The 15,434-nt window shown below is 44.4% G+C and overlaps 1 protein-coding gene across 1 annotated transcript in view; it reads right to left on the reverse strand.

The window, feature by feature from the left end:
- LOC143854053 (B3 domain-containing protein Os07g0563300-like) overlaps positions 1-15,434 on the reverse strand; it is a 57,448-nt gene that overhangs the window by 27,160 nt on the left and 14,854 nt on the right. The window contains exon 8 of the mRNA XM_077363777.1: positions 7,213-7,629. Within this exon, the coding sequence (XP_077219892.1) occupies positions 7,213-7,629 (417 nt within the window). The remainder of the gene's footprint in view (positions 1-7,212; positions 7,630-15,434) is intronic.

The raw sequence follows: 15,434 nt of genomic DNA on the forward strand, positions 1-15,434 counted from the left end.
ACGCCCCCCACCCAACCTACGCTTACCCCTCCCTCACCCGTACGCTCCCCCCCCCCCCCCGGAGCCCATCCCACCCCATCCCGTACGCCCCCTCCACACCGTATTCTCTCCCTCCCATCCCGTACGCCCCCCTCCCCAACCGTATTCTCCCCTCCACCCGTATTCACTTCCCCCAAACCCCCTTTAACCCCATTCACTCCCAACCGTATTCTCCCCTCCACCCGTATTCACTTCCCCCAAACCCCCTTTAACCCCATTCACTCCTCCACCTCCCATCCGCCACTTCTTGCACCCCTTCCATCTCCTTGCACATATATTTCCCCCTCCTCTCTCATTGCAGGTATATTTTCTCCTCCCCTCTCAGTACCTATCCCCTCCCACCTCTCTGTACGTATACCTCATTCTCTCTTCCCCTAAGCTTTAACCCCCCTTATTCCCTCTTTTTTCTCTTCCTTGTGGTTTAAACTCCTTCAGATTCATTCTCCTCTTCTTCGCAGCTCTGATTCTATTGCTTTACTCTTATTTCTCTATGGCTCACCTTTCTCGCCCCCATTCTATTTTCCTCTATCAGGGCCACGTTCTTTTCTTGGGATCGCCGATCAGACTTAATTTCTCTTTATCCTTTTTTCTTGGTTTGCCGGTGGGCTTGAGAGCCTCTTCGATTCTCTCTTTTGTCTTTCGGCATGGATCCCATAGGTGTTACGGATCTTCCTCCTCCTGTCAGCCCGTCTCTTGCTGACACCCTCTCTGCTTCGACGCCTGCTTCTTCTTCAAGTTATACTCCGTCATCTTACTCTCCGTCGGTGGAACAATCCTTCCCTCAGAAGACATCAGAGCGTCTTGACGGCTCCAATTACCTAAGTTGGAGTCTAGCTGTTAAGACCTACCTCCTCGCTCGAGGTAAGGTGTCTCTTATTGAGCAGGACCCCCCTCCTTCCTCGGATCCCTCCTATGACCGTTGGTGGCAGGATGATGCCCTCATTCGCACATTTCTGTGGCAGAGTATGACCCCCAAGTGTATAGACCGTTGATGACCTTGCGTACCTCTAAGACCATCTGGGATCATGCCGTTCTCATTTACTCTGGGGTTGATAACCTCACTCATCTCTGCTCCACGTACTCTAAGTGGATACATCTTCAGCGTGGTAATGCATCTCTATCTGACCACTACAACCGGTTTACCTCACTCTGTCAATAGCTCGACGCTTATATGCCCCTGACCACTGATCTAGCTGTTCTTACTAGACAGTGCGACCAGTTCGGTGCCGTTCATTTTCTCAAATCTCTGGAGGCAGAGTTTTTACCCTTTCGTTAGCGTATTCTCGGCTCCGGTTCGCTTCCACCTATCACCGAGATTTATTCACGTGCTCAGCAGTGCTTATCAGGTGCCTCTTCTACTGCTGTTCCTGCTGACGGTTCCGCCCTTGCAGCTTATGACGGCGGTTTCCGTCCTGGCCATGGTGGTGGCTCGGCCGGTCGTGATCGCGGCCATGTTGGTCGTGGTGGTCGCGGCCGCAATTTTGGTGGTGGTCGCGGTACTGGTGGCCGAGGCCGTTCTTATTGTACTCACTGCTGCCAAGAGGGACATTATATCGATACTTGTTATACTCTTCACCCGGAGCTTCGTCCCTCCCGGGCGGCCCACCTTACTGCTGCAGATCCTCTTGATGCCCCGTCAACACAGTCCATTCTTGGCAGCGCTCCCCCCGCCCCACAGAGTGATACTATGACTATTTCCAGGGCCGACTACGATGAGTTGCAGCATCTTCGTCTCAGCAACCGCCCGCCTACTGCCGGTTATGCCCGGCCAGGTAGTTCACCGACCTCTCTCCTTACTAGCTCCAGCTCCTGGATTATTGATTCAGGGGCCTCGAATCATCTGACTGGTAATGCCTCTTCCTTAGTTCTTTTTTTCTATTTTCTCCTGCTTCTCATTCTGTTACTTTAGTTGATGGGACCTCTACACCATCACTTGTATTGGTACTCTATCTCCACATTCTGGTTTTACATTATCCTCTGTCCTTTGCGTCCCAAAATCTCCTTTCAATTTAATTTCTGTTAGTCAAATTACTAAGACTCCACACTGCTCTGTCTCATTCTTTCCTTCTCACTGTGATTTTTAGGATCTCACGACTGGGAGGACGATTGGCTCGGGCCATGAGGTGGATGGCCTCTATCATCTCGACAGTGACTTGCCTCGTGTTGCTTTGCACAGCTCTGTCGACTCGTACTTGTGGCATTGTCATCTCGGTCACCCCCCTCTCCACAAGCTTTAGTAGACATCTATTGTGTCCTCCACTATTCAGCCTTTTGATTGCGAGTCTTGTCAACTTGGGAAACACCATCGTGTGTCTTTCCCATCTAGGGTCCTTAGTAGAGTATCACGTCCATTTGATTTAGTGCATTCTGATGTATGGGGTCCCTCGCGGACTATGTCTCTTTTTGGATACAGATATTTTATCATATTTGTGGATGATTTCTCTCATGTTACTTGGTTATTTTTATTAAAAGACCGTTCTCAGGTTTTTAATGCATTTTGTATTTTGTATGCTGAGATTACTACACAATATAAATGCACCCTTAAATGTTTACGCACTAATAATGCACGTGAGTATTTTTCTAATGAGTTTAGCACCTTCTTTTTCCTCCCACGTTATCATTCATCAATCATCATATGCATACACCTCCCAGCAAAATGGTGTCGCTGAGCGAAACCTCCGTTACTTGCTCGACATCACTGGCTCTCTCCTCTTTCAGATGCATGTCCCTAAGTCCTATTGGAGCGATGCCATTCTGACCGCTTGCTTCCTCGCCAATCGCCTTCCATCTTCTGTATTGGAGCGATGCCATTCTGGCCGCTTGCTTTCTCGCCAATCACCTTCCATCTTCTGTATTGGATGGCTCCTCTCCGTACTCGATACTTCATCCTGCGGGTGATCCCTTCCCTCTAACCCCACGGGTCTTTGGTTGTGTCTGCTTTGTACACAACCTATCTCCTGGTCTGGATAAGTTGAACCCTCGGGCCGAGCGCTGTGTTTTTCTGGGCTATTCCCGTACCCAGAAAGGCTATAGATGCTATAGCCCTCGGCTGAGACGGTTATTCATCTCGGATGATGTCACCCTCTTCGAGTTCACTCCTTTTTTCCAACCTTCTACTGTCAGTAATGGTCTCTCTGATTCTCCTATTCCTCTTCCCCTCCATGTCCTTCCTGATCTTGTTCCCTCTACTTCACCTACTTCTCCTCCTCCTCCTCCTACTATTACTCCTCCTCCTGTCACACGGATCTATCAGCGGCGCCCACGAGATGATGGTCCTGCCTTGCCGCCCAAGTTGACATTCTCGCAGCCGGAGATCCCGGCATCTTCTTCTCAGGTACCTCTTTTAGAGTCTTCTGGTGAGTTAGTTGATACTTCTATTGCATCTCGTACCCGCTCTCGTACTACTGCTCACCCTATTTCTACTGTGGTTTCCTATGACCATCTGACTCCTGTTTTTCGTAGCTTTGTCTCTTCCTTGTCTTCTGTTTCTTTACGCAGGTCAATTTCCGATGCCCTCGCTCATCCGGGCTGGCGTGTTGCTATGGAGTCTGAGATGGCTGCCCTTCGTTCCAATCACAATTGGGATTTAGTTCCTCTTCCTTCTGGGGCCCAGACAGTTGGCTGTAGGTGGGTGTTCACAATCAAACATTTACCAGACAGTACTGTTGAGCGCCTTAAGGCTCGTCTTGTCGCCAAAGGTTACACCCAGATCTTCGGTGTTGATTACATGGAGACCTTTTCTCCAATTGCCAAATTCCCTCAGTTCGGGTCTTTCTTTCACTTGTTGTCAACCGCGGTTGTCCTCTCTATCAGCTTGACGTAAAGAATTCCTTCCTTCATGGTGACTTGCTTGAGGAAGTTTACATGGAGCAACCTCCAGGGTAAGTTGCTCAGGGGGAGATGTCATCTTCAGTTTACAGGCTACGCAAGTCCTTGTATGAGCTCAAACAGTCTCCTAGAGCATGGTTTGGGCGTTTTAGTGATGTTGTCATGCAATTTGGCATGAGGCAATGTGCAGTTGATCATTCTGTCTTTAGTTGTCACTCTGATACAGAACATGTTCTCCTCATTGTTTGTGTGGATGATATTATTATTACAGGCAGTGATATGGTTGGTATACAGAGACTGAAGACCTTCCTACAGGCAGAATTCTCCACTAAGGACCTTGGTCGCCTACGATATTTTCTAGGGATTGAGGTAGCTTATTCTGGCAGCAGTTTATCTCTTTCTCAGCGAAAATATGTGCTAGATTTGTTAAAAGAGACTGGATTTGTGGGGGCAAAGCCTGCTAGTGTTCCCAAGGATCCAAACACTAAGTTACTTGCAGAAGAGCGTGACTTTTGATGGATGACCCTGGCAGGTACAGTCGTCTGGTTGGGAAACTTATTTATCTCACTGTTACTCGCCCAGATATCTCTTATGCAGTTGGGGTAGTTAGCCAGTTTATAAGTGCTCCACGTACCTCTCACTGGGCAGCAGTAGTTCAGATTCTCCACTATTTGAAAGGGGCACCAGGGAAAGGCTTGCTATTCAAGAAAAATAGGCATGTCAGGGTGGAAGGATTTTGTGATGCAGATTGGGCAGGATCTCCAGCAGATAGGAGATCAACCACGGGTTACATCAACTTTGTTAACGGCAATCTAGTATTGTGGAAAAGTAAGAAACAAGAGATAGTTTCGAAGTCAAGCGCCGAGGCAGAGTACCTAGCCATGTCCCATACGAGTGAGGAGCTTCTTCGGTTACGGTCCCTCATGTCAGAGATTGGTTTTTCTGCTACTTCTCCAGCTCAACTTTACTGTGATAATAAGCCTGCGATTCACATAGCCGCCAATCCCGTCTTCCATGAGAGAACCAAGCATATAGAGGTTGATTGCATTTTATTCATCAGAGAATCTATAGGGACGAGATACATGTTTTCTTTACTCGGTCTGTGGAGGACCAGTTAACAGGCATTTTCACCAAATCCTTGCCTAAGTCAAAGTTAAATGATATTTGTAGCAAACTGGGAATGTATAATATCAACATTCCAGCTTGAGGGGGAGTGTTGGATATAGTGTATTTGCCTAAGGGCATAGTTGTCATTGTACTTCTCTTGGCTTTTATAAATACATAAATGAGGGGGAGTTTTTCCCTAACTCACTATTTTCTCTTTTTCTCTCACGCAACACGCTTCTTCACAACCATACCTGGACACTAGTTCCCCTGCTACCCCACATCAACCTCATCGGCTGCAAATGGGTCTTTAAGACAAAACTCAAATCTGACGGAACACTTGATCGACATAAGGCACGACTCATTGCAAAAGATTTCACCAACACCACGGAATTGATTTCGAGGATACCTTCAGTCCCGTGGTAAAGGCGCCTACCATCCAGCTCATCCTAGCTCTAGCATGTGCCCATCATTGGCCTCACCGTCAACTTGATGTCAGCAACACGTTCCTTAATGGGGGGACCTTCACGAAGAAGTATACAAGCAGCAGCCTCCTGGATTTGTCGATCCCACACGGCCAACTCGTGTATGTCGACTTCGCGAAGCAATTTATGGCCTCGAACAGGCCCCATAAGAGTGTGGTTCATGCGTTTTAGTTCCACCCTTTGTGACCAAGGATTGCACTGCTCCTTCAATGACTCATCTTTATTTATCCATCATTCCCAGCATGGTTCGATATACCTTCTCCTCTAGGTAGATGATATCATCATCACCGGGAGCGATGCAAATGGGATTCAAATGCTTCTTTCTTACCTCTCTAGTTGTTTCAATATGAGGGATCTAGGGGCTCCACATTTCTTTCTTGGAATGGAGGTCACACACAATGCTACCTCCCTGACCATTACACAGACCAAGTATGCCATTGATCATCTCCTCCGACGTTCAAACATGATTGATATTAAACTTGTACCCACCCCATCGGTTTGTGGCTCCAAGCTATCTGCTCGTGATGGTAGACCGTTGACTGCTGTCACCTCATATCTTAGCATTGTTGGGGCTCTCCGGTATCTTATGTTGACTCGACATGACATCTCCTATGCAATTAATCAGGTCTGTCAGTTTATGCATAAACCAATGACATCCCATATAGAAGCCATGAAGCGAATACTTCGCTATCTCAAAGGATCCCTTGGTCATGATCTTCTGTTTTCCGCCTCACAAGATACCTCCATCACGACCTTCTCCAATGCCGATTGGGCCGGTTCACCAGATGATGGGCGCTGCACTAAAGGCAGTTGCATCTTTCTTGGTCCAAACTTAATTCTATGGAGCTCCAAGAAACAACCAACCGTCTCTCGCTCAAGCACTGAAGCTGAGTATCCTCCACAACTGCTGATCTTTGTTGGCTTCAATCTCTTCTAAGAGAGCTCCGTATTCCTCATTCTGGATGCCCCCGGCTATACTGCGACAACATCAGTGCTACCTATCTGGTCTCCAATCCTGTTTATACATGCTCGCATGAAGCATATAGAGGTTGATTATTTTGTCCATCAACAAAAAGCTCAAGGCAAATTAGTGGTTCACTTTGACAATACAAATGATCAAGTAGCCGATGGTTTCACTAAGGGTCTACCAGTGAAACGATTCACTTGGTTTCGTGGCAAACTCGACGTGATGCTTCCGTTAAGTTTGAGGGAGGGTGTAAACGAATCTTGAGATTCATCTCTGAATGGCAACCTACGGTTACCCATTCAAGAGTGTATCATTTTAAGCAATTACTTTATTATGTTTATTGTAATCGAATGAATTTACCAAAAATGTAATATTGCATTCATTGTGAAGATATCATTGATTGAGGACTGCCCAAAATACAGCAACCCAATCTCTATATAATAAGAAGCTAGCACACCAGTAAAGGTATGCAAAAAATTCATCAAGCTAGAGTTTCTTATCTAATGTCTATTGCTATTCTCTCTATCTTCCTCTCTAGATTGAACGTGTGAACTTTCTTCTATCTCATCTTTTGTATTCTCTCAGTCATTACCTTCATTTTCTGTTGGTCTCAAATATTCTTCAATCTAAAGCAAAAGAAATCCTTTACGAACACATTTGCACAAAAAATCTAAATCTATGTACATAAAAAACTGAAATTTTTTGCCATGGGGGCTACAACAGAAAAAAACCAACGCATTAAATCCAATATGTCAAAGATTTGGATTTTAAAAATAACTAAATTCATACCTCATATTCCTCAAATTCATGGCCTTCAATCACCACAATAGTAGGAACATGGTTAGGAGGAGGGCGGAGCAGCCATTGAGCTTCTTCCCATGTCAGCTTGAGCTCTATAGAGTCCTCATTATCGATCCGTAGGCGTTTACTCTTCGAACCAAGGGTGCTGCTTTTTCGTTTAGTAGGGAGTGTAGATTTCAACCCAGCCCCTTCTTTTAGCATACATCCAGCTTTATCAAATTTAGAAAGAGTATGAGTTGGATCGGTTGGATTAATCTGGTTCTTTGATGAATGACTAGTTGATTCGGTACCCCCCTTATAAGGACGAAGAGGGGGAGTTGAAGCAATTTCACTGGGTTTAGAATTTCTGTTGTTAACCTCTCCACTTGTAGCGAAACCATTACCAGTTTTGGGGGCCTGAATGTCCTGGAAAAAAAATGAGAAATTTATACCAAACTTCCACAATTTTCATTTGTTTAAGAGTCATTCACCACTAAGTTGTTCTGATGTTAAACAAAATACATAAACTGAAGAAATATTGCATCCGATCAATTAAGCCTATCTGCAATAGGGGACAACACAGAAAGGACCAGCAGACCCATAAAAAACTAGATGATAAGCACATGAATCATAGTGCAAGCCAATGACCTTGCCACAAAATGAGTTAAGTGGCAGAAATGGTACACTGATTTCATAGCATGCTAACAAACTTTAAGTTTAGCAGGACACCAAACTCTTGGTTTAGACTACAATGTAAACCAAGCCTTTTTTGGGTTACCACCATTTTTGGTGTTCATTCAAGAGCCAAGGCGGAGAAGAGTAGCGTAAGCGCAGTCAACTGAGAACAATCTATCTGCAATGGAAGTCCACAAGCCACTCATAAAAGCAACTTAATTCAGTATACAATTTTTCCCTTTTTTAAATAATTAAATGCCCCTTCCATTACAGGACTATTAGTAATAGGTGTATAGTCATTTGCTTATAAACAATATTTTTAAGCTCTCACTCCGTTCCTTCATAAAGAGGCATCATATCAAGCTAAAGAGCTTCTCTAGCACAAGCCATACAGGTATTCTGATACCGTTCGGATCGGCGAAATGCAATCCTTTGGGTTGTGGAGGGAAAAAAGTGAAATTCTTGCAAAATGCTTAGAAAACCTTATTTCTTCAACTAAAACTTCCCTTACATATCTTTGCTACACTTTAAATAGATGAATACCAGAGTAAAAATGTTCAAGCTAGTCCACTGACTAGTTTAGGGACTTGCAAACTCATAAATAACTTGGTAACTCACAAATGCATTAACTAGCCTAGGACTAACAGACACAGTTTACTAAAACAGTCATAACTTTTTAACCACTACTCCAAATTTCGACCATGAGTACTTGTTGGAAAGATCTCAAAAAGACCTAAAACTTTGTAATTTATCATTTTTTCCATTATTCTGTCATTTAATAGCCCAAAATCATGGTTGCAAAATGGTCCAGAAGCTTGTAGCAGGAATGCACCTACATCATTCTCCCTCGGTTACACGTCAACTCAGGGCCACTTTCATGATATGGAATAAGATCAAAAACATTGAGAGTAGCTAAACGCCATAATCTTCGGGTGATGAACTCAAAACGGACCATCCTCACGATCCTGAAGTTTGCCAAACTTCCCTTGTTCAAGAAAACTCGTCCTCGAGTTTTTAAGTTTTTAAGTGTCCAAGGGTAAGATATGCCATTACCCTTGGTCTCTTGATCAGTTTCAGTCTTGGAAAGAAAGATATTACACTTCCTCTTGTCGGGTTTGAGTCTTTTTTTAATTCTAGAGGGAGCCAAAGTCACCTTAACTCCATCCTTAGCAAAAGAGTAGGTGTTCTGGAAACCATCATGGATGACTTTGCAATCGAACTCCCAAGGGCGTCCCAAAAGCAAATGACATGCATCCATAGGTAGTATGTCACACCAAATTTCATCGTTATACTTAGAACCAACGGAGAAAGGAACAAGGCAACGCATAGAGACCTTTACCTCGTTTCCATGATTAATCCAAGATAGAGTGTAAGGATGTGGATGAGGTTTCGGTCTTGAGGTTCAATTTCTCCACCATCACCGTTGCGACAATATTTTCGCAACTACCCAGATCGATGATAACATTGCAAACCTTGCCATGAGAAGCACAACGGGAGTGAAAAATACTATGGCGAAACCCATCGTCATCTTCTTTAGAGCGGTCCATATTCATAGACCTTCGAACCACAAGGGCCTCCCCTTGATCGCTATAGGTGACCTCCTCTTCATCTTCTTGATGCTCGATCGTTGGTTCTACATAGGGGTGCGACTCGGGTGGGTTCAACCCGAACCCGCCAGGTTCAACCGGGGAAAAATGCCGGGTTGGGTTGGGTTCCAGTCGAGTCGGGTCGGGTTCGGGTTCGGGTTGGAAATCCTAAAGTCGAGGTGCTCTCGGGTTGGGTTCGGGTTGAGGTGTTGGGCAACCCGACCCGGAAGAAAACCCGACTCCTCTGCCATTTTTCTCAGTCTCTTTTTTTTAAATGTTTACAATATCTTAATATTTTATTTATAAAATCTTCAAAGAGATTGCTTTTTACTTTTTAGCCAACTAGCTTTTACTTTTTAGGCAACTGCCAATAGGGGTGCAACATTAGTTGTCATATTCATATAAATTTGACATGTATCCAATGCGTTGCCTCTTTTCAAGTAAAAGAAAATGAATGTGAAGTTACAATGGGCAGCTACTTTAGTTAACGTTTACAAGTTTCTAAGGCTTTACCTGTTCCAATGCAACCCAGTTACCTAGGTGTGCACACCATCCAAGAGGTCCAAGAGGTCAAAGGAGTTTGAATTCTAAAAATTTAATTCCGAGAGGTGAACATATGAGAATTTCATTTCCCTCTGTGTGGCCTGTGGGTTTCTTTCTCTATCCTTCTTCTATGCCTTTTCTGGAACCCTCTCGAAAGGCGAAGATGCACGCAGTAGCACCGGAGAGAGAAGATGAAGGAGAAGCTTATGAAAAGCGGCTTTATCTCCACTGCCACTTTCCCTTCTTTGAATTGATGGATCAAAACCATTACTGGTTTTCGGAAGCCTGTTTGTTTTCTTCTCAACAGATTTTCTTCTAGCCAAGTATGACTTCCCTGCCTAAAAATCTCCATTTGTTTTTTTTCTTCATTCTCTTATTAAAGCTTTTTCATCTTCAATTTCTTGTCCTATGCATATTTTCATTATTTTATTGATTTCAGAGAATGAAAACCTATTTTACTAGCATATTCTATTATTGAAGCTTTTTCTGCTTTTCTCCTTCTATTTTTCTGCAAATCGGGTCGGGTCGGGTCGGGTCGGGTTCGGGTTGGAAAATATAGCATGCGGATTGCGTTGGGTTGGCACTCGTCGGTTTGAGGGTCGGGTCGGGTAAGGGTTGGACAAAGTATCCCTCTGGTTGGGTTCGGGTTGGCCTCAACCCAACCCAACCTAAACCGAGTTGCACCCCTAGTTCTACATCATCTCTCTCATGTAATTCACCATTCACAAGAGTGATAACGCGATTGGGAGCACTCCGATGCAATGTGACAAAATCCTTGGCATTTGAAACATTGAGGCAATGAAGGATTAGGCCGTTTAAAAGACGAAGTCACATCACGATTGGACGGTCGCGATAAGTCATTAGAGGGACGAGATTGAGATGTACTCCCCCGGTTAGAAGTAGACTCATGACCTAGATTCTGAGTTCTAAAGGAACCCGTTGGCCCTTGATCACGCCGTAGCCGGTGTTGTTGTTCCACTTTGCTTGCCAAGTGATGTACATCATTGAAGGACCAATACGGTTGGAGTTGCACCTTTTCTTTAATGTCATGCCTCAACCCTCCTAGATAACAAGCAATAGTTTGTTCTTCGGGTTTGGCAACTCCACATCGCACCATCATATTGTCAAACTCTTCTGTATATTCATCAACGGAATGAGTCCCTTGTTGGAATTGGTACATATCCACGAAAGCATCTTGTAGATAATTTTCCGGCAAATATTTCTTACGAAGCACTTTCTTCATTTTCTCCCAAGATCTGATTTTTTATTTTCCGGTCTTTTCTTGATGAAGCTTTAATCGTTCCCACCATATTGAGGCATGCTTGCGAAGTTTGATTGCCACGATTTTCACTTTGTGCTCGTCGGGAACTTCTTTGTAATCAAAAATCCGTTCAACCTTGTAAGCCATTCTATGAAGATATCCGGTTGCATCTTTCCTTCAAACTCGGAAACCCCCACCTTAACATCGGTGAAACGTTGACGTAAAGGGGGACGTCTCGAAGAAGCAACATCACTCTCTCCTTGATGCTGGTGTGGCCGAGCGAAAGGGTTGACATCCGACTCCGATCCATTGCTTTCCTCTACCTCATCTTGAGGCTCTTGAAGAGCTAACCTCTCGATGAGGGTTTGGACTTGACGCACCTCAATCTCGATATCACGAAGATCCCTCTCTCAATTGGGAGCCTCTCTTTCAATCGGACCTCGGTGACGTCGATTGGCCATTGAGAAACTTGAACTAGCGCAAATTTCTCGTCGGTACGCACTAGCGTAGGATCGCCTCACGATCACCGTCGTAAGGTTACACCTAGATGCTCTAATACCACTTTGATACCGTTCGGATCGGCGAAATGCAATCCTTTGGGTTATGGAGGGAGACAATAAGGGAAATTCTGCTTAGAAAAGCTTCTTCAACTAAAACTCCCATTACATATCTTTGGTACACTTTAAATAGATGAATACAAGAGTAAAAACGTTCAAGCTAGTCCACTAACTAGTTTAGGGACTTGCAAACTCATAAATAACTCGGTAACTCACAAATGCATTAACTAGCCTAGGATTAACAGACACAATCTACTAAAACAGACATAACTTTTTAACCACTGCTTGAAATTTCGACCATGAGTACTTGTTGGAAAGATCTCAAAAGGACCTAAAACTTTGTAGTTTATCATTTCCATAATTCTGTCATTTAATAGCCCAAAATCGTGGTTGAAAAATGGTCCAGAAGCTTGTAGCTGGAATGTACCTGCATCATATTCCACCACAGATTTCGACCATATTAGATACTTCCATATGTAGTCGTTGCATACTTCAACTATAACTTTATATTTTATGTCAAAAACATATGCAACTGTTAAAGAGTGGTAGTGTAATTACATACCCATGTAGGGGTGTGCCGATCATGGTTAACGTTGTTGGTTTGTCTTCCGTCTTGGTGGTTGTGATTGGTTGTGGGTGATTTATTGGTGGTTATTCGTTATTGGAGTATCTTTCCGTTCTGTAACCGCGCACTGTCAATGTATGTGGTGGCGATGGCTGTCAATGTATGTGTTGGTGGTTTGTTGATGGCTCGTTCGTTGGCGATGTGTTGGTGTTTATCGGTGCTTTGTTGGATCCTTGTTGGTGATTCCTTGGTGGCTCCTTCATTGTTATTATTGGTGATTTGTTGTTGTTGGTAGTGTGTTGTTGCTTGTTGTTGATATTCATCATGGCCACACCTGTCTCATCTAACACCTTCCATGCCGCTTCCTACGGTGCTGATGACCTCCATCAAGCTTGATGGATCGAACTACAGTTCAAATTTATCTTCATGCCCAAGGGAAATCTACTTACCTTACAAAGGATCCTCCTCCACTTGAGGACAAGACATACGAAAAGTGAAGCCATCCACAGCATGGAGCCAAAGATTGATGGCCACATGTTGTTTCTTGACACTTCTAGAGAGGTCTGTCATTGCGTCGAGACACTACACTCGGGTGAAAAATAATTTGAAGTGGATCTATGACATTTACTCGGAGCTTCTACATATGCAGTGTGGTGATCGATCTGTGGCCGATTTCTATTCCCAGTTTGCCACCTTATGCGAGCAGCTAGATACGTACCTACCCTACTCCACAGATCCGACTGTGCTAGCGAAATAAAAATGTGACTTGCGTGTTGTCCAGTTTCTAGATGGCTTGGGGCCCGAGTTCCTTCCCATTCGTCAGCAGATCATGGGCCTTGGTTCTTTACCCTCTCTTGACGAGATCTTCTCCCACGTTCAACGTGCAATGCGGACCAAGACTCCTACTGACTCCTCTGTTGATCGATCTATTCTCGTCATGCATTCTGGTTATGGTCGTGGCCGCCGTGGTCATGGCATTGGCTGGGATTAAAGGGAAGGCCGTAGCGTTGGGGGCCGTGAGTCCCGATCTTCATCCTGAGTTACAGCCCCCTCGTTCTGCTCATCACATTTCTACTACCGTGCCAAAGAGCTCTACTTCAGCTCTCCTCTTGTATGATTCATCTACACATTGGTTGTTTCCCGAGTCGAGTAAAAGGCTCTGTTGAGGTCACCGGACAAAGGCAAATAGGCCACTGCCATACTGGTGAAGGACTATGGCAACCCATACTGATCTCTTAGTCGTTAGAATTCATGGCTCATTGACTATGAGCCTCTCACCATCTGACCAGTAATAATAAATGAATTTCTTAGTTCTTTTCAACCTGTGTCCTACAGAATCATTCCCCTTCTGAGTTCTACATCCCTCTGGAAATCTTTTTCCACTAATTCCTTCTGTCTTTGATTGTGTCTGCTTTATACATAACCTAACCCCGAGCCTAGATAAGCTTGATCCTCATTCCATCAAGTGTGTCTTCCTCGGTTACTCTAGAACTCAAAAGGATACTGGTGTTATAGTTCTCAGCTACGTCGTGTTTATGTGTCTGCCCATGTCACTTTCTTTGAGGATGCACGATACTTTACTGGATCTGTTGCTACTCCCTCCTCTGATCCTCCGCTTCCGCTTCTGTTACCGGGTCCTCTTTTATCTCCTTCACCCTCTAAAGTGAAAGTTTATTCCAATGGTCCACGATAGGTTGTTCACCCTACGTGTGCAGACGACACCTAATGCGAGCCAACTTCTCCACAGCCAACTGGACCCACATCTGATCCTGAGTTAACTGTATCTTCCTCTTCGCCTGCTGATGCTCCCATATCCTCACGTATGTGTTCTTGTTCTGCTATTCATTCTACTTCAAATGTGGTTTCTTATACTAATGTTTCGCCCGGTTTTCCGTTCTTTTCTGTCTTTGTTGTCCTTTGTCTCCATTCCTCGTTCTGATACAGAGGCATTAGTTCATCCTGGTTGGCGAGCTGCGATGGATGCAGAGATGGGTGCTCTTCAGACTAATAACACGTGGCAGCAAGTTACCCTTCTTCCCAGGGCTCAGGCTGTTGGTCAAGACCGAAACCGGAATGTACCTAAATTGCATAAATCTACCAAAATATAGTCGAAATTTCGATAAGATGCTTATTTTATACCGAATTTCGGCCTAAAAATTGAAATTTTGTTTTTTCGTACCGAATTTCGGCTGAGTCTGAAACTGAAACCGAAAACCATGGTTGTAGGTGGGCCGTGGGTGTTTACAGTTAAATACCTACTAGATGGAACAATGGAAAGGCAAAAGGCATGATTGGCTGCAAAAGGGTACACACAGACATTTGGTTTTGATTACACGGAGACGTTCTCACATGTGGCCAAAATTCCATCAGTCCAAGTTTTAATCTCCCTTGCCGTCAACATGTCCTAGCCACTCTACCAGTTGGATGTAAAGAATGCCTTCTTTAATGGTGATTTACAGGAAGAAGTATACATGGAGGAACCTCCTAGGTATGTTGCTCAGGGGGAGAGGAGTCATACAGTCTGCAAGTAGAGTAAGGCCCTGTATGGCCTTAAGCAGTCTCCCCGCGCCTGGTTTGGGCGATTCGATGAGGCAGTGATGTGATTTGATAGACACAATGTGTTGTTGACCATACTGTGCTCCGCTCACAATCTAAGGATGGCCGTATCTTTCTAGTTGTTTATGTAGATGACATCATCACTGGGAGCGACATTACAGGTATACAAAGACTGAAGGATTTCCTTCAGAAAGAGTTTTGCACCAAAGATCTTGGATGCCAAAGGTACTTTCTTGAGATAGAGGTAGCTTATTCACATGGGGGACTATCTCTATCATAAAGAAAGTATGCACTGGACAAATTGGAAGAGACGAGCCTTCTGAGAGTGAAGCCAGCTGAGACACCTATGGATCATGTTAAACAACCAGTTACTCCAAAAGATTTAGCTGTTGGAGAAGGCGTTATTTTTTCTTTTATACTTTAACACTCCCCCTCACGTGTGGCCCCTCTTTCTTTAGGTTGGCCTACAAGTGGCACATGTGGCCCCA

This window comes from Tasmannia lanceolata, unplaced genomic scaffold, assembly GCF_043159265.1.
Source record: "Tasmannia lanceolata isolate RefF3 unplaced genomic scaffold, GAP_Taslan_0.1 ptg000020l, whole genome shotgun sequence".
Lineage (NCBI taxonomy): Eukaryota > Viridiplantae > Streptophyta > Magnoliopsida > Canellales > Winteraceae > Tasmannia > Tasmannia lanceolata.